Source organism: Myxine glutinosa, chromosome 1 (genome assembly GCF_964187855.1).
Source record: "Myxine glutinosa chromosome 1, kmMyxGlut1.1, whole genome shotgun sequence".
NCBI classification, from domain to species: domain Eukaryota; kingdom Metazoa; phylum Chordata; class Myxini; order Myxiniformes; family Myxinidae; genus Myxine; species Myxine glutinosa.
The window spans coordinates 273,089,948-273,110,855 of record NC_136261.1 but is presented as its reverse complement, the minus strand read 5'-3'; the positions used below and the strand labels follow the sequence as shown (position 1 = coordinate 273,110,855).

The following is a 20,908-nucleotide window of genomic DNA, read 5'->3' as shown; positions in this document are numbered from 1 at the left end:
AAGTTAAATATACAGTCACTCAATAGCTGAATGTTGCAAAATGGTATGTTATACTCATCACAAAAATAACTTTTGCTGAATAATACTACATATGATATTTTAAGTGCATGACATGAAAAAATATATATATAAACAAACAAAAATAAAACTCACCACAGGCATCAATGGCTAAAACTGGCTCTGAAGGACTGCTAACCTTTCCAATTCCAGCGGCATTTTCAGCATACACCCGGAATTCATAAATGAGACCAGCCATGACATTGACCTTCAAGTGTATGCTACGGATGAGGGCACGATTCACTTTTTGCCATAGGATGCTGTTTCTGTCCTTCATTTCAAGGTGGTAACCAAGAACAGAGGAGCCTCCATCAATCACAGGTTGATTCCAGCTCAACACCATGCTCTCCTTGGTTACAGACTTGACGAGAGGAGTAGAAGGAGGTCCAGGTGTTGCTGTATGACAAATAAAGAAAAGTAGAGATTGAATGGGACAAAATATTGGGAGATACTAAGTCATTCAACATTGGTTACACACAAGTATTTCCTGCTAAGAGTAGACACAAGTCAAAATGTATATTAAAACACTGACTTACTGTAGGGAAGTTTGACAGTAACTGCTGCTGAATCCAGATGGTCACTTATTCCAAAGCGGTTCTCTGCCTTGATGCGGAACTGGTACTCTTCTCCTGTGGTCAACCTTGTTACTTTCATGACGTTTCTGGCCACCATTGATGACACATCCGACCATGTACCGGAACTTGTGTCGCGCTTGGAAATAATATAGTTTGTGACCTGGCTTCCTCCATCATACTCCGGTGGTTCCCACTTCAATGACAGATTGTCTTCCATGACATGACTGATCACAACTGGTCCGATCGGTGGGCCCGGCCTGTCAAGTACCACAATATTTAAGTCCGTTGATGCTCTTCCACTGCTGTTAGTAGCTGTGATATCATACTTTCCAGCATCAGCAATGGTACATTCCTTGATACAAACCACACAGGCCTCAGCTGTAGTTTCATAGTCAAACCTTAATGAAGGATTTATGACAACATTATTCTTGGAGAAGGTAATTTTTGGGAGTGGTTTGCCAGAGATAGGAATATCAAATGTTAATTTTGCTCCAGCCTTCACAAATACTGTGTGATGTGGGAAGTTTTTCAGGTCCAAGTTAGGTTTTTCTGGAAGGAAAATAAACAAATGGTGCAGTCAATGCAAGGAAAATACCAGCAAACTTGGAAAAAAGTAATCACTGAATGTTCTATGAAAAATATTTTTTACAAGCAAGATGCAGAGGTAATTACAAGTAAAGATTGTGAAAAACAATCAGAGCTTTGTGATGAGTGCAGTTGATTTTGAGAGGATAAAAAATATTTCAGCGTTTAGCAGGCCTTATTTGTCAATATTGTTCTCTCGTCATTCTTTCAATCTAAATGTCATCTCTGCAGCTTTCTATAATGTCTCACAAGCTTTGCATGATATGCATCCTAGGTAAATTCCTGATTGTAGCAGAATCTATTATTACATTTAACATTTCTGTGGAAAAAAGTGACATTTCTTATTGATTAATTAAATGACAATGATGGGTCATTATTGACATACCAAGTTGATCTTTGACCAGCACAGGCATCAACATCTCTCTGGGTTCACCCAATCCGGCTTCATTTTGGGCCATGACACGGAAGAACAATTCCATGTTCTCCCTAAGACATTGAGCAGCATACTGTGTGGATTTTACAAATGCACAATGTGTCCATGCCTGCTTTCCTTTCTCAACCATCTCCACTACATAGCCTACAATCCGGCTTCCACCATCATGCTCAGGCTTCAGCCAGGAGAGGCAGACGCAGTCCTTGGTGATACTCGTTATACCAAGTTTTTCAGGAGGTCCCGGTTTTTCTGTGGGTATGAACAATGGAAAGAAGATTATCAAGGAAGAACTAACTACCTGACAAAATATATTCTTTTAACAAAGAACAAAGTCATATAGACTGAAAATAAAAATGAAGCAACAAAATGCTTAGTTTCAAGAAGAAAAATTCTGAAGTACTTACTTGTTGCTCTGATCGGCTCCTTACTCTCCACAGGTACACCAATTCCAAACTCATTTTCTCCCATGACACGGAAATGGTAAAGGGCTCCTTCTTGTAACCCCTTGACCTTGTAATTCAAACGTTGACAGTTATATGTAACTGACACCCATGCTTTCTTGGTGGCTTCTCTCTTCTCAATGTGATAGTTTCTGACAGGAGAGCCACCCTCATTCTCTGGAATGTCCCAAGTCAAGACTGCAGATTCATTTGTAACATCTGCTATAGTTATTTCGCCAGGTTGTCCTGGAGTGTCTAAGACTTTAACTGTCAGTGCTACAGAAGCTGATCCTACTGGATTCTGCAAGGTCACAGTATATTTTCCAGAATCACTCCTTTTACACTTTTCTACTGACAAAACACTGGATTTTCTGGTGTTTTCAATAGAGGCCCTGAGAATGATATCTGAATCAGGCTTGCTCCAAGTAATTTGAGGTGTAGGTCTTCCTATAAATGACACTTGAAGCTTGAAAGAGCTTCCAGCTCTAACAACGATTGCTTTACGCATTTCATTGTCTAATTCAATTGATGGTTCTTCCTCTCTTTCTTTAGCTGCTACAAGATCAGAAGCTTCACTTGGTTCACTTTGACCCATTTTGTTTATAGCTCTGATCCTAAACTGGTATTCCATCGTGTGCACAAGGTTTTTCACTGCATACTCATTTCCTGAGAGGTTGTGTATTGCTGTGGTCCATTCGGTATCTTCTTTCTCTTTGTATTCAACAACGTACCCAGTTACAGTGGAACCACCATCAAAGAGGGGTTTCTTCCATGAGACAACAATGCTACTCTTAGTGGAATCGGTTATTTTTGGCTTTGATGGTGGAGCTGACATAAAGACAGGGTCTTCAGCACATGCAAGTAGGGAAGCATCACTGGCAGGGCCAACACCAGCAGCATTTTCTGCACTGACACGGAATTCATACTCCATGCCTTCATGGAGTCCTGAAGCTTTTATCCTCAAATCATATACAGGTTTCTTGTTCACACGGACCCAGCGTGTGCCATTCTTCTCTTTCCTCTCAATGATGTATCCTGAAATTTCACTACCTCCATCATCCTCTGGTCGTTCCCAACATAAGATCATCGATTCTTTTGTAATATTAACAATCTCAACGTTTTGTGGAGGTTTGGGTAAAGTATACGGATCAACTGCTTTCACAGGTTCACTCTCCAGTGGCTCTCCAACACCATACTTGTTCACACCCATAACCCTGAAAATATACTCATTGCCTTTGATTATTTTTGTAACTTTACACTGAGTGACTGGTAAGTCGGAATATACTTGTGTCCATGAGAGACGGCTCGTTTCTCGTTTTTCTACAATATAGTGATCAATCTCTGCACCTCCATTTTCTATGGGGCAACCCCACGAAAGTGTGATCTTCTGTGATGTAACTTTAGAAACGACAATTGGTCCTGCAGGAGGAGCTGGTCTATCCAATACTTTGCAGTTGAAAGTGGCTGAACGTGAGCCGGCAACATTTTGAAGAGTGAGAACATACTGCCCACTGTCTCTCCTGATGCAATCCTTAACAGTAACAGTTGTGCTGTTATCAACTGTGTGCACTTCGATCCTGGATAACTCTTCAATGTCTCTGGCATCTTTTGTCCAGAAAACGACGGGATATGGTCGACCAGCAAAGTCGGCAGTAATCTTTAATACATCTCCTGCTTTCACCACAACAATGTCTTTATATTTGATATCCATCATGATTCTTGGTGTTTCAACATCATCCTTGATGGTGATTGGACCAGTTGACTCAGATGGTTCACTATATAGGTCAGCTGCATTTCTTGCTATCACTCTGAACTCATATCTCAGGTCTTCTTTCAAACCTGTCACATCGTATGAAGTTTCCTGGATATTTGTGAAGTTGCATTTTAACCAACGTCCTTCAGGAAGCTCCCGCTGTTCAACGATGTAGCCCGTGATCTTAGCACCTCCATCATATTCAGGCTTCTTCCATGACAAGGACACCGAGTTTCTGGTAATGTTCTTGACCTCAGGTTGACCAGGTGGGTCGCAAGGATCTCTAGCAGCTACAGGTTCAGAAACTTTGCTGCACTTGCCAATTCCAGCAATATTTTGTGCATAAACTCGGTATTCATAGAACAGGCCAAGGTCCAAACCAATTACTTTCATTTTTGTGTCAGTGATGGTCATTTTGTTGGCTTTCGTCCATATTATACTATTTTTCTCTTTGTACTCCAGATGATAGCCCAGGACTTTGCTTCCACCGTCATTTACTGGTGGCTGCCATTCCACAATCATATGATCCTTGGATGTGGCAAAAACCTTTGGTGTTCCTGGAGGACCAGGTGACTTGAATGGGAATTCAACCACTACCGCAGGTGTTTCTGCATGATGGCTTTTGCCATAGCGATTTTCAGCATAAATGCGGAATTGGTACTCGGAGCCTGTAACTAACCGTAGAACTTTGATAGATGTTCTGGCTACTGTTGCTGAGACAAGAGTCCAAATGGTTGTTGACGTTTCTCTCTTTTCCACAATATAATTGTTGATTTGACACCCACCATCATAATCAGGAACATCCCACAATAGTGTAACACTTTCAGCACTTATATCTTCAAAGCGAACATTGTTTGGAGGGCTGGGTTTGTCAAGTACAATTATACTAATATGATAGGTTTTGGTTCCATTATTGTTGGATGCAATAAGTTCATATTTCCCAACATCATCCTTGCAAGCCTCTTTAATTGTGAGTTTTGTTGATGACTTGGTTGACTGAACATTCACACGTGTAGTCTCCTTCAGGGGTTGCCCTTCCTTTTTCCACATTATATCTGGATGAGGTCTCCCATGACATGGCAAGTCAATAACGAGGTCTTCACCAGCTTTTACGCTGAATGTATTGAATGCTAAGTCAACTGTTGGTTTAATTTCAATATCCCTTGCGATGATGGGAACGCCTAATTGTGTTGGCTCACTTCTACCAACTTCATTTACTGCCATAACTCTGAAGATGTATTCTTCTCCACTTATCAAACCCTGAATCACAGCCTCAAGCATTTTTACTGTTGCACAAACAGACCACTTGTTGGTGCCCTTTGATTGCATCTCAACAATGTAGCTTGTTATCTTGCTTCCACCATCACTTTCTGGTTTTTTCCAAGATAATGTAGTAGTGCTTCGCGTCACATCCACAACTGTAACTTTTCCTGGAGGTGATGGTACTTCTGCTGCTCTGATAGGCTGTTCAGTCTCAGTTGGCAAACCAACTCCATATTCATTCATTGCTAGTACTCGGAAAACGTAGTAGCAACCCTCGAGAAGATTATCTACTCTGAATGTCTGCTTGTGACAATTGTTAGTTACTGTTGTATAGGCTTTCCTTGTAGATTCTCGCTTTTCTACTATATAAGCTGTAATTTTAGCTCCACCATCAATATGGGGAGGCTCCCATGACAAGCTTGCAAAGTTCTTACCGACTTCTTTTATTGTGAGATTAAGTGGTGCACTCGGAGAATCCAAAACTCTGACATTGACAAATGCAGACTTCTTTCCACTGTTGTTCTCAAGACGAATAAAGTATTTTCCACTATCAAAGCGGTTAACATTGTCAATAACAATCATGGAGTAGGAACTAGTTGTTTCAATAACTGCCATGCCACTAATTGAACCTTCTTCTTTCTCCCATTTCACTTCTGGTTCTGGTCGACCCTTGATGGTGACAAATAAACGCAATGTGGTTCCTGCAAAAAGAGACACCACTTTCCGTAGATCTGCATCAAGCTCAATTTCTGGAGCTTCCATCCTTTCAGTGATAAGCACAGTGTCTGGAATAACAGCTGCTTCACCTACACCAGCTGCGTTCATAGCACTAATGCGCAACTTGTACTCACAATTCTGTTTAAGATCAACTACTGTCATTTTTGTTGTCTTTTGGCCAGAGGGTGGAGTTTGAATCACCCATTCGTCACTATTCGCTTCCTGTGACTCCACAACATAACCTACAATTTCAGCTCCACCATCATAAATTGGTTTGCTCCAACTTAGTGACACAGAAGAGCGGGTTGTATCCTGAACTTTAGGGTACATGGGTGGTCCAGGGGGAAAGATTGTATCACAAGCTTCAAATAAGATTGATGGCTGGCTTTCTTTTCCCACACCAGCTGAATTTTCAGCAGAGACACGGAATTCATAATATTGACCCTCATTTAGGCCTACCACTCTGAAGCGAAGGTCATTTAGCCTCTTCTTGTTACACTTTGTCCAACGCATTCCATCTTTAGCTCTTTTCTCCAAAATGTAGCCATCAATTTCAGCCCCTCCATCATTTTCAGGTCGGCCCCACACAACAATCATAGAGTCTTGAGTAATTGTTGTGACATCAGGTGTTTGAGGAGGTCCTGGCACAGTGAAAGGATTGCATGCAACCACAGGTTCTGAGTCCAATGGTTCTCCGATTCCATATTTGTTAACAGCCATGACACGGAAAATATACTCATTACCTGAAAGGATTTTGGTAACTTTCAAGCTGCATGTGACAACATCAGATGACACTTGTGTCCAGGACAACCTACTGGTTTCTCGCTTCTCAACAACATAGTGATCAATGCTTGCTCCACCATCTTCAAGAGGAGGATTCCAATTTAGGTAGCACTTGTAAGCTGTTACATCGGAGATGGCTAATGGTCCTTGAGGAGGTCCTGGACGATCTAGTATTTTGATGTTAACAGGCAATGACTTTTTCCCACCAACATTGCTTGCCTCAATAACATAGTGTCCACTATCAGTACGGATTAAATCTTTAATGGTTAGTGTTGTGCTTTGTGTTGCTTTTCTGATTTCCAATCTTGCAGTGTTTCCTTCAAGTTCATCGCTGCCTTTAAACCACTTTATTTCAGGCAATGGTTTGCCATGAACATCAGCATCAACCACTATAGTGCTTCCGGCATTTACAACAACCATTTCCTTGAATTTTGGATCCATCGATATTCTTGGTGCTTCAACTTCATCTGTAGCAGTAATTGGACCTGTGCTTTCAGATGGCTCACTAATACTACCTGCAGCATTCCTTGCAATTATTCTGTATTCATAGCGAGTGCCTTCTGTTAATCCAGAGACAGTGAACTCTGTTTCAATAACATTGGTAAAACTGGCCTTCATCCAGCGCCCTTCAGGAAGTTCTCGTTTTTCTACAATGTAACCGGTGATCTTACTTCCTCCATCATACACTGGTTTAGTCCACTGCAGTGAGACAGAATTTCTTGTTATAATGATTGCCTCAGGCTGACCTGGTGGATCACAGGGATCACGAGCCACGTACAAGACTGACGTTTTGCTACATTTTCCAACTCCCACAATATTCAGAGCGAAGACACGGAACTCATATTCAACACCAATGTCAAGGCCTATGGTCTTGTACTTTGTTCCTGAAATTAACATATTGTTCAACTTGGTCCACAGGATGCTGTTCTTTTCTTTGCGTTCGAGATTATAACCCAAAACGTTACTGCCTCCATCACTGACTGGTATGTTCCACTCAACAACCATGCTTTCTTTAGTTACAGCTGTAACAAAAGGTGTACCTGGAGGACCAGGTTCTTTAAATTGATATTGTACGATGACAGGAGCAGAGTCTAATTGTATGCTCTTACCATATCTGTTTTCTGCAAATATTCTGAACTGGTATTCAGCCCCAGTCTTGAGCCTTGTTACTTTAATGGTTGTTCGTGCTACAGTGGCTGAAACTTTCTGCCATGAGGTTGAAGTGGTATCACGTTTTTCCACAATGTAGTTACTAATTTGACAACCACCAATATATTCTGGTGGATCCCAGCTGAAAGTCACATAATCGTTGCTAATATCATCAAATCTAACAGGTCCCACTGGTGGACCTGGTTTGTCCAGAACAATTACATCAATTGTTTCAGTTTTCGAGCCAACATTATTGGAAAGTGTAACTTCATATTTTCCTGCATCATCCTTCATGCTATCTTTGATTGCTAGGCTGATTAAGGTTTCTTTTTCCTCAACATTTAGTCTTGTTGTTTGCTTCAGCAATTGGCCTCCTTTTTTCCATGTAACAGATGGTTTGGGTCTTCCAAATGTCAATATGTCTATTGTTAAGTCATGTCCAGCTAACACACTATATGTGTTGAATAATAGCTTCATGTCTGGTAGGAGCATCAAATCCTTTGCAACAACTGGAACTCCCAGTTTCCTGGGATAGCTTTTACCCTTTTCATTACAGGCAATTACTTGGAAGAGGTATTCCTCCCCTTGAGTAAGATTAGTTATCACAGCATCTGTTGTTTTTGAGGTTGCAACTGTTGTCCATTGGTCACTCGCCTTGGCTTGCATCTCGACAATGTAGCCTGTAATTCTGCTTCCACCATCATGTTCAGGTTTCTCCCAGCTCAGAGAAACTGTTTTCCGTGAAACATCTGTTACAATTACTTTTCCTGGTGGCATTGGAACTTCTGATGCTTTCACAGCATCAAGCGTGTGGGCTGGAACACCTACGCCATATTCGTTCTCTGCCATTACTCTAAAGTGGTATATACCTCCTTCTTGAAGATTTTCAACACAGAAAGTATTTTTGTTGCACTTTGTCGTTACATTTGCAAAAGCCTTTCTAGTCGATTCCCGCTTGTCAATCACATAGTTTTTAATCCTGCTGCCACCATCAACGAGTGGAGACTCCCATGATAGAACAACCGAATCTTTGGTGACACTTTTAATGTGTAGGTTCTCGGGAGCACCTGGTGAGTCTAGGACTTTGACTACCACAAATGCAGACTTTTTGCCTGCACTGTTTTCAAGGTGCAGCATGTACTTTCCAGCATCATATCTGTCAGAGCTCTCAATGGAAACATTTGTGTAGTTAGCTGCTCTCTCAACATGGACTCTCTCCGACAGCAAGCATTCATCTTTAAGCCACTTGATTTCTGGGGTGGGTCGTGCTCTGAAGGGAATATGAAAACGTATGGGACTGCCAGCCTTAACAGTGATGCCTTTCCTTAGGTCAGCATCAAGATCAATTTCTGGAGATTCCAACTTTTCCTCAGGCTTCACAACACCTGGCACCCTGGCAGGCTCACCAACACCTGACTTGTTGATTGCACATACATGAACTTTGTATTCTTGGTGCTCCATTAACATATCAATTTCAAGACGATTTACAAGTAGACCAGTTGGCGGAGTGTACATTATCCAATCCTCTTCTTCAGCTTTGCAATATTCGACAATGTAACCTTGTATTTCACTTCCGCCATCATACACAGGCTTTCCCCAGACCAATGTAACAGAAGATTGTGTTGTATCAACCACATGTGCATTTATTGGTACACCTGGCTTAAAGACTGGTTCACATGCCCTATAGAAAACGGAGCACTGACTTGATTCTCCAACACCTGCAATATTTTCAGCTGACACCCTGAATTCATACTCATGGTCTTCAACAAGTCCAGTCACTCGGAAACGCAGGTCAGTGATCCTGCGCTTATTGCACTTTGTCCATCGAATGCCTTGCTTGTCTCGTTTTTCAATGATGTAATTATTTATTTCACTTCCACCATCATTGTCTGGCCTCCCCCAGCAGACCGTCATAGAATCTTTCATAATATTGGTCACCTCTGGTGTCTGAGGTGGACCAGGAGGCACGTAAGGATTCTTAATAACAACTGCATTAGACTCAAGAGGATCTCCCACACCATATTTGTTCACAGCCATGATACGGAAGATATACTCATTGCCTTCAAGCAGTTTTGTCACTTTAGTCAACGTCGCAACAACCTCTGAGCAAATTATGGTCCAAGCCAACCGGCTGGTTTCCCTCTTTTCAACAACATAATGATCAATGCTACTTCCTCCATCTTCAGAAGGCGGATTCCAAGCCAAAGAACATTTATCTGCAGTGACTCCTGTTATGATTACAGGTCCCACTGGAGGTCCTGGTTTGTCTAGGACCTTCACTTTAATCGGACATGTTTTTGTTCCAGCCACATTTGTGGCTTGCAAAACAAAATGTCCACCATCAACTCTGATAGCATCTTTGACAATAATCACAGCTCTGAAGGCAGTGTTTCTCACCTCAAGTCTGGCTGAATCGGAAACTTCCTGATCATCTTTAAACCACTGCAATGTTGGTTGTGGTTTTCCATGCACATCTACTTCTAGCCTGAAAGATTCCCCAGCATTAACAACAATTGTTTCCTTGTATTTTGGATCCAAGGAAAATCTTGGAAGTTCAACCTCATCCTTGGCAAGAATGGGACCAGTACTGTCTGATGGTTTACTCACTCCTCCAGCGGCATTATGGGCAATCACTCTGAATTCATAACGTTGATCTTCAGTGAGGCCTGTAACAGTGAATTGGGTGTCTGTGATGTTAGTGAAACTTGATTTCATCCACCGACCTTCTGGTAGGTCTCGTTTTTCTATAACATAGCCAGTTATTTTGCTGCCACCATCATACTCTGGTTTTGTCCACTTCAAGGATACAGAGTTTCTGGTAACTATAACAACTTCAGGCTGTCCTGGAGGATCACAAGCATCTCGTGCTACATACAGCTCTGATGTTTTGCTGGCTTTGCCAATGCCCACAATATTTTCTGCATATACACGGTATTCATACTGCAGGCCCTCGTCCAAACCAGTGCTCTTGAATTTTGTGTCAATAATCAACATCCTGTTCAACTTCGTCCACAAAATGCTGTTCTTTTCTTTGCATTCAAGGTGGTAGCCTAAGACTTTGCTTCCACCATCAATCACTGGTTCATGCCAGTTCACAACCATGGTATCCTTGGTAATTACAGTGGCAAATGGTGTCCCAGGTTGTCCAGGTACCTTGAAAGGGTAGCGAGCTACAATCATCTCGGAATCAAGTGCAAAACTTCGACCATAACGATTTTCTGCACTAACTCTAAACTGGTATTCTGTACCGGTATGTAGTTTTGTGATTTTGAGTGTTGTTCTAGCAACTGTTGCTGATACAGTTTCCCATGAGACAGTGGTCGTATCACGTTTCTCTACAACATAATTGGTTATCTGACAACCACCAGTGTATTTTGGAGGTAGCCAAGAAATCGTCATTGATTCAGCACTGACATCATCAAATCGAATTGGACCAGTTGGTGGATCTGGTTTGTCCAAGGTAAGAATCTCAACTGTTAACGATTTCTGTCCAAGGATATTGGAAGCATTCACTGTATACATCCCGGCATCTTCCTTCTGTGCCTTGGATATGGTAAGCAGGGTGAGATTATCCACTTCAGCCACATGAACACGTGTTGTTTCCTTAATTGGCTGTTCATCCTTTGTCCATGATAATGCTGGTTTCGGTCTACCAGAAACCACAAACTCTACTTTCAAGGTCTTCCCAGCCAAAATGCTATAGGTACTGAATGCTGAGTTGACTTCTGGCTGAATTACAAGGTCTTTGGCTATGACTGGAGCAGCCAGATTTCTTGGATCACTCCGTCCTTTTTCATTGATTGCAATAACACGGAAACGGTATTCTTCACCCTGGACTAAACTTTCTATGGTTGCTTGAAGTACCTTTACTGTTGCACATACAGCCCACTTCTCTGTACCTTTGGTCTGCATTTCTACAACATAGCCAGTGATTTTGCTGCCTCCATCATGTTCTGGTTTTTGCCATGACAGGGAAGTGCTGTTCCTAGTGACATCCAAGACTGTTATTTTTCCAGGGGGTTGGGGAACCTCAGACGCTTTGATGGAATCAGGCGTCTGTGAAGGCAAGCCCATTCCAAATTCATTTTCAGCAGAAACTCTGAAGAAGTAATTGCAACCTTCCTGTAATGGCTCTATTTTATAGTTGGTTGTATGGCAATTCGTTTCCACGGCAGCGTAAGCTTTTCTGGTTGCTTCTCGCTTTTCAATGATGTAATTCTTTACTTTTGCTCCTCCATCAATTTCTGGAGGCTCCCAAGACAAACTAATTGAATCCTTTGTGACATCTCTTATTCTTAGATTCTCTGGTGCACTCGGGGTGTCAAGAACTCTGACTGAAACAAAGGCTGATTTGGATCCAGCAGCATTTTCAACTGTCAGCATATATTTGCCAGTGTCAAACCTATTCACATTATCAATGACAAGTAATGTGTAGCTACTTGTGGTATCAATCTGAGCAGTCTCTCGAATATCCCTATCAGTCTTGGACCATTTCACCTCAGGTGTTGGATTACCATGGAATGGAATGAAAATTCTCAACGTGGTTCCAGCACGAAGTGTGATTACTTTTCTCAGCTCTGCATCAAGGTCAATATCTGGAGCTTGCAGCTTATCTTCAATCAAAACTGGTCCTGGCACATTTGCGTGGTCACCAACACCGACTTTGTTGATGGCAAACACACGGAAATCATATTCTTTCCTTTCCACCAACTTTGACACCTCAAGTAGTGTCTCTTTTATTCCAGTGTGGGGTGTGCATATAGTCCATTCATCTGTTCCAACTTCCTTTTGTTCTACAATATAGCCTTCTATTTCACAACCTCCATCATAAATTGGTTTACTCCAGCCAATTGTGGCAGAGGATCGACTGCTGCTGATGACTTTCGCATTGATTGGTGGGCCTGGCGTGTACACTGGATCATTAGCCCGGTACATTATAGATGGCAAACTTGGTTCTCCTAAACCAGCTGTATTTTCTGCTGTGACTCTAAATTCATAGTCATGATTTTCCTGAAGATTTGTGACACGGTAACGAAGCTCTGCTATTGGACGCTTGATGCACCTAATCCACCGAGGACTCTCTTTGTCATGCTTTTCAAGTATATAGCCGGTAATTTCGCTACCACCATCACTGTCAGGCCTTCCCCATACAACAATCATTGAATCACGGGTAATGGTCGTGACTTCGGGTGTCTTTGGTTGGCCTGGAACAACAAATGGATTTTTTGCAACAATTGCATCAGACTCAAGAGGTTCACCAATGCCATACTTGTTGACTGCCATTATGCGGAAGAGATATTCATTACCCTCAAGCAGCTTTGTCACCTTGCAGTTTAGTATATGGACCTCCGTCTGGACGACAGTCCAGACAAGTCTACTGGTTTCCCGCTTCTCCACGATATAATGCAAAATATCACTACCACCATCATGCTTTGGTGGGTTCCAGGCCAGTGTGCACTTGTCAACTCTGACCCCAGTGATGGACACTGGTCCTTGAGGTGGTCCAGGTCTGTCTAGAACCTTTACATTCACGGGGACAGATTTTTCACCAGCAACATTCTTGAGCAGGAGAATATATTGTCCACTATCATTGCGAATAGCATCCTTGACAGTCAACACTGTGTTGAAATCTGTGCCTTTTATATCCATTCGAGCTGTATTTTCCAGCTCTTTGTCTTGCTTAATCCACTGTTTTGATGGTATTGGTTTACCATGCACATCAGCTTCAATATGAAATGTCTCGCCAGCACTAACAATAATGGTTTCTTTGTACTTTGGATCCATGGAAGCTCTTGGAGGTTCAACTTCATCACGTGCCGTTATAGGTCCAGTGCTTTCAGATGGGTCACTTATCGCTCCAGCGGCATTATGAGCAATAACTCTGAACTCATACCTTGTGTCCTCTGTTAATCCAGCCACTGTAAATTGCCGTTCAATTATGTTAACAAAGCTGGCTTTCATCCATCTTCCTTCTGGTAGGTCTTTCTTTTCAACCACATAGCTAACAATTCTGCTGCCTCCATCGTAAGCTGGCTTCTCCCACTGCAAGGTTACTGAATTCCTGGTGACGACTATTGGCTCAGGCCTACCTGGTGGATCACATTGGTCACGTGCAAAGTACAATTCAGATGTCTTGCTTGGTTTACCGATTCCCACAATATTCTCAGCATAAACTCTAAATTCATACTCAATGCATTCGTCAAGTCCAGTGGTCTTGAAATGGCATTGTGGAATCAATGTCTTGTTCAACTTTGTCCACAAAATACTGTTCTTCTCCTTGCGCTCAATATGGTAACCCAGCACTTTAGTGCCACCATCATTCACTGGTTCATTCCATTCAACCATCATGCTATCCTTTGAAGCAAAAGTTACAATTGGGGTCCCTGGTGGCCCTGGCTCTTTGTATGGGTATTGTGCTACTACAGGATCTGAGTTCAGGAAGACACTCTTGCCATATCTATTTTCGGCAGCAATGCGGTACTGGTACTCTGAGCCTTTCTTCAGATGTCCACATTTCATTGTAGTTCGAGCAATAGTGCTTGAAACATTCTGCCATGTTGTGGTTGAAGTATCTCTTTTCTCTAAAATGTAATTGCTGATATGGCAGCCACCATCATACTCAGGTGGCTCCCAATAAATGTTCATGCTGTCAGCAGTGATGTTATCAAATTTGACAGGTCCAACTGGTGGCCCTGGCTTGTCCAACACAATTATCTGAATTGGTTGGGAGATTTCACCAGCAGCATTGGTTAGTTTGATGGTATACTGACCTACATCGTCCCTTGATGCCTCTTTTATAAGCAAAATGGAGTGTTTGGCTGTGTTATCCACATTTACACGTGTGGTTTCCTTAAGTATCAGTTTGCCTTTCATCCATGTAATAATTGGTTTTGGCCGTGCAATAAAAGGAACCTCAATTTTAAGATCTTCTCCTGCAATGACACTGAAAGTTGTGAAAAGCAGTTTCAATGTCGGAGCAATCAAGATGTCTTTGGCCAAAACTGGCACTCCCAAATTACGTGGATCACTTATTCCTTTCTCATTTTTGGCAGAGATTCGGAACAGGTACTCCTCACCATGAGTTAACCCAATAATTGTGGCCTCAGCTGTCTTTGTTGTGGTACAGGTTGTCCATTTATCACTGCCTTTACTTTGCATTTCCACAATGTAGCCAGTGATTCGGCTTCCTCCATCATGCTCAGGTTTCTCCCATTCCAGTGACACACTGCTTTTGGTAACATCAGTCACTGTGATTTTACCAGGAGGCATTGGTCTCTCAGATGCTTTTACAGCATCCAATGTTTCTACTGGTAAGCCGATGCCATACTCATTTTCAGCTAAAACACGGAAGTAGTAATTGGAACTTTCTTGCAAGTTGTCAACTTTCCAAGTTGTTTTGTGACAGTTGGCATTAACAGTGGCATAGGCCTTTCTGGTAGATTCTCTCTTCTCAACAATGTAGTTTTTGATCTTTGCACCTCCATCAACTAATGGTGGCTCCCAAGAAACTGTCACAGAGTCTTTTGTAACCTCTTTTACATGGAGGTTTTGTGGAGGACCGGGTGTGTCTAATACCCTGACAACGACAAATGCAGATTTACTTCCAGAGCTGTTTTCCAGTGTTAGCAAATATTTACTAGCATCAAACCGATTGACATTTTCAATGACGAGCATTGTGTAAGAATCTGTATTGTCAATCGTTGTGCGTTCCATGGCCTGACCATCTTCTCTTGCCCATTTCACTTCTGGAACTGGTCTTCCTTTGATGGGAACAAAAAGTCTAAGAGTACAGGAAGCTCTGAGTGTCACAATTTTGCGAAGGTCAGCACTGATATCAATTTCAGGTGGGAGCATACGATCCTCTGCTTTAATAATGCCAGGAATCAAAGCAGGCTCTCCAGCACCTGCACTGTTTATTGCAGCAATCCTTACCTTGTATTCATCATTCTCCTTCAAGTCAGTGATGGTGAAAACTTGAGCTAGCACACCCTTTGCTGGGGTCGCAGATTTCCACTGATCTTCATCTTTATGACTGATTTCTACATTGTAACCAGTGATTTCTGCACCTCCATCATATATTGGCTTGTTCCATGCAACAGATATCGAAGATCGAGTTGTATCTGTTACACGTGGGTTGCTTGGAGGGCCTGGTTTGAAGACAGCATCGCAAGCTTTATAAAATGGACTGCACTCACTAGATTTACTGAGCCCAGCTGCATTCTCTGCAGTGATTCTGAACTCATATTCATGGTTTTCTGTTAAGTTAGAAACTTTGTGGCGTAGATCTGTGGCTATTCGTCTAGATTTTACCCAGCGGATACCTTCCCTATCACGACGCTCCACAATGTAGCCAGTGATTTCACTTCCACCATCTGATTCTGGTCGGCTCCAGCATACAATCATACAATCTTTCATTACAGTTGTAACATGTGGTTCTAAGGGTGGACTTGGAGGCCCATAAGGATTGACTGCAATTACAGGCTGAGACTCGAGCGGTTCACCAACACCATATTTGTTCACAGCCATGATGCGGAAGATGTACTCATTTCCTTTTAGTAGTTTAAGTACCTTGTGTTTTGTTAGTTGTACATCAGATGCAACATGGGTCCATGCCAAGCGACTCGTTTCACGCTTCTCAATAACATAATGATCAATGGCTGCTCCTCCATCATAAAGCGGTGGATGCCATTCTATTACACATTTGTCCTCAGCAACATCTGTTATAATTACTGGACCCTCTGGTGGCCCAGGTCTGTCCAAAACTTTGACGTTAAAAGTATGTTTTGCTGTACCACCAGGGTTAGTTGCAGTCAAAACGTATAATCCTCCATCAGGTCGAATTGAGTCTTTGTTTAGGATAGCAGTGAAGAATTCTGTTTTGCGGATTTCAAGCCTTGCACTTGCTTCTAGTTCTTTGTCATATTTTGTCCAATACATTGTTGGTGATGGACGACCAGTTACATCAGCATCAAGTTTAAAAGTCTCCCCAGCCTTGAGGACAATTACATCTCTGAATTTCGCATCCACAAGTATTCTTGGCTCTTCAATGTCATCATGGCAAGTCATTGCATCAGATGGTTCAGAAGGATTGCTGATAGATCCTGCCGCATTATGGGCCATTACCCTGAACTCATACTCTTGTCCTTCATTCAGCCCTGTGACACTGAACACAGTTTCTAATATGTTACTAAAGTTAACCTTTGACCATCGACCATTAGGTAGATCTTTTTTCTCAATGGTGTATCCTATAATTTTGCTTCCTCCATCATATTGTGGTTTAGTCCATTGCAGCATCACAGAATGCCTGTTGTAATGTACAACAACTGGCTTCCCTGGAGGGTCAATTTGGTCTAAGGCATAAATTGGCTCACTAGGTTTGCTTGGTTTTCCGTTGCCTGCTGCATTTTCTGCGGATACACGGAATTCATATGCAATGCTTTCTGTCAAGCCGGTTGACTTGTATGTAGTACCAATAACTAAGCTCTTGTTGACCTTCTGCCAGATAATGCTATTGCGTTCTTTTCTTTCCACATGATATCCGAGAATGCGGCTTCCTCCATCAGAAATAGGCTCTTGCCAAGTAACAGTAATAGCTTCCTTGTTTGCAGAAATTGCATTTGGAGTTCCTGGTGGTCCAGGTACCTTGAATGGGAACTTTGCTATAACTCCATCTGATTGGAGGACAGGACCAACACCGTACCTGTTCTGAGCTTTCACTCTGAATTGATACTCAGTGCCAGTTGTTAAGTGTGTTGCTTTGAAAGTGGTTCTGATGACTGCTGATGCAATCTCAACCCAATTTGTGCTGTCAGTCTCACGCATTTCTAGGATGTAATTGGTAATTGGTACACCACCATCATATTCTGGTGGTTCCCATGATATGATGACGTGGTGTGCCGAGATTTCATCAAATTTAAGAGGACCTTTGCATTGATCTGGTATGTCATGAACCACGACTCTCAAAGAAGCAGTAGCTTCCCCAACAGAATTTTTTGCCAATATGTCATAGACACCTGCATCAGTCCTGATACATTCCACAATTTTCAAGATTGTTGCTGATGCGGTTGTATCAATATTCATTCGTGGGGTTTGCCGCAAAGGTTCTTTTCCTCTATACCATGTCACATCTGGCTTTGGACGTCCACCGACAGGGATTTCAACTTTTATATTCTCTCCAGCTTTAGCAATGACAGTCTTTTGATAAATGTCACGCAAGTCAAGGTCAGGTTGTGATGTTTGCTCTCTAACAATAACAGGCTTTCCCTCACGAGGATCACTAACACCCACGCTATTGGTAGCCATCACACGGAAAGTATACTCTTCATTTCTAGTTAGGTGCTTTACAGTGAATTCAAGGCTCTTCGAGTTGCCAACATTTATCCATTTATCAGAATCTTTCCTTTGAGCTTCTAAGATATAGCCAGTGATTTTGGAGCCACCATCAAATTCTGGTTTAGGCCAGGCCAAAGAAACTGAAGAATTTGTAATGTCTGTCACATTCAAACGTTCTGGTGGAGACGGTGCTTCTGATGCCTTTATTGGCTCTGGGGTTTCTGCTGGCTCTCCAATACCAAACTCATTTTCAGCAAGTACCCTGAAAAAGTACTCACATCCTTCTGCTAAGCTAGTAATTTTCAAAGAGTTCTTTTGACAGTTGGTTGTGATGGTTGCATATGCCTTACGGGTTGCCTCCCGCTTCTCAACAATATAATTGGTCACTGGAGAGCCCCCATCAATGAGTGGTGCATCCCACTGAAGGGTGATTCTGTCTTTTGTCACCTCTCTTGCTTTGAGGTTAACTGGAGGTCCTGGTGAATCCAAAACCCTGACATTAACAAAGCCTGATTTCTTGCCAGCAATATTTTCGATACTGATGGTGTATTTTCCACTATCTGATCTGTTACATTCAGGGACAATAAGCAGTGTGTATGACTCTGTAGTTTCAATATTTGCTCGACCCCTAAGGGGTACATCACCCTTGAGCCAAGTGACTTCCGGTGGTGGACGACCTCTTATAGGAACAAAAATTCGAATGGTTGTTCCTGCTCTTAGGACCAATGTTCTCCTGAGTTCAGGATCTAACTCAAGATCAGGTGCTTCCTCTCGCTCCTTGATTTCAATTGCATCTTTGATCACTGCTGGTTCACCTGCACCTTCTGCATTTACAGCTCGGATGCGGAATAAATACTTGGTAGCTGTAGTGAGATTGGCTACAACAAATTCTGTGATTCGCAATGTTGATCCAGTTGTGCTCTTTATCCACTTCTCTTCATCCTCTTTGCGGTATTCCACAATATAGCCAGTAATCTCCAATCCTCCATCATACAAAGGCTTTCCCCATTTCAGAGTCGCCGAGGACTTGGTGGTGTCAGTCACCATTGCATTTGTAGGTGGACCAGGAACAACTGTGAATAGAAAAAATTAAAGACGATTTTTCATTTTAATACCAGATTGAATGACAAGAAAATATAATTGAGAAGAAAATGCAAATGAATTACTCGTATTTTATAATATGTTTAAACCAAGATACTTTTCCCATATAAGTGCAATAAAAAAAATAAAGAAATATATACGGTATATACACATTATATATATATATATACACATACATACACACATACACTACCGGTCAAAAGTTTTAGAACACCTCAATTTTTCCAGTTTTTATTGAAATTTACGCAGTTTAATGTCTCAATATACTCTGAAATTAAGCATAGAACAAATAAACAATTGGAGATAAAAAAGAAATCATAGAATCATTTTGTTTAATAAAATTTAATTTAAATTTTTGACTCAGCAAAGTATCCACCTTTTGCAGATATAACTGCCGAACACATTCGTGGCGTTCTTTCTCCAATGGAAATCAAATATTGTTGGGGAAGTTCTTCCCACCACTGTTGCAGAAGTTCCCACAAATGTGTTGCACTTGTAGGTTGCTTTGCTTTCACCCTTCTGTCCAGTTCATCCCAAACCAGCTCGATGGGGGGGTTTAAGTCTGGAGACTGTGCTGACCATTCCATGATTTGAAGCCTACCATCTTGTTCTTTTCCTCGAAGGTAGTTTTGACATAGCCCGGAGGTGTGTTTAGGGTCATTATCTTGCTGTAGGATGAACTCCTGACCAACTAGGCATATACCAGAGGGTATTGCATGGCGCTGCAAAATGCTGTGGTCGCCCCTTTTGTTCAGGGTGCCAGTCACTCTGTGCAAGTCGCCGACTCTGGATCCAGCAAAAGAGCCCCAGACCATCATGCTTTCCCCTTCATGTTTGACAGTTGGTGTCACACACTGAGGAACCATCCTTTCGCCTACTCGACGGCGTACAAAAACCCTGCGTGATGAACCAAAGATTTCAAATTTTGATTCATCGGTTCATAAGACCTTCTTCCAGTCTTCAGTAGTCCACTGACGGTGCTTCATGGCCCAGGCAAGCCTCTTTTTCTTATTTTGCCTTCTTAGCAATGGCTTTCTTACTGCCACTCGACCTGTCAAACCTGCAGCTTTCTTTGCAATTTCTCTGAAGGGAAGACCTACACTTTGAAGGGTTATAATGGTCTGTCTGTCTTCCTTTGTTAATTGCCTTTTTCTCGCCATTATGATAGCAATATACTACTTCCTGCAGTACAATATTGTCCAAATAATGCTTCAGAGGGTGTAATAACAGTCTGTTCCAATACTGCTTTTATACAGACAGGGGGTTTGTAATCAAGTAATCAGCAGAGGTTGGGACACCTGGAGGAATTGTTTGCATCAACTTTCAAGGCTTAATTTACTTAAATTGCTGCAGAAAAGCTGGAAGTTGTTCACCCATTACTTGTTCCCTGAAGAAGGCCTTTTTTTTTTTTTTTTACAATATAACTGTGCAATTTACATTATTTTCCCCTTTTTGCTAACCTAAACTTTTTTTTTAAACCTCGAGCAGTTTACTGCTTACCTTTGTACCATTTCAGGTTATTCACTGGACTTGAATTGCTTAAATTTCAATAAAAACTGGAAAAATTGAGGTGTTATAAAACTTTTGACCAGTAGTGTATATACACACATATATGCATTAACACTACATGACCAAAAGTATGTGGACACCCATTCTAATTAGTGGATCCAGCTATTTCAGCCACACCCATTGCTGACAGGTATATATAATTAATCAAGCA

General features: G+C 41.9%; 1 protein-coding gene across 1 annotated transcript in view; it reads right to left on the bottom strand.

The window, feature by feature from the left end:
* The window catches only part of TTN (titin), a 501,281-nt gene that overhangs the window by 34,551 nt on the left and 445,822 nt on the right, over positions 1–20,908 (bottom strand). The window contains exons 349-352 of the mRNA XM_078776713.1: positions 2,055–19,160; positions 1,603–1,899; positions 594–1,181; positions 154–453 (exon numbers count right to left, since the gene is read on the bottom strand). Of these exons, the coding sequence (XP_078632839.1) occupies positions 154–453; positions 594–1,181; positions 1,603–1,899; positions 2,055–19,160 (18,291 nt within the window). The remainder of the gene's footprint in view (positions 1–153; positions 454–593; positions 1,182–1,602; positions 1,900–2,054; positions 19,161–20,908) is intronic.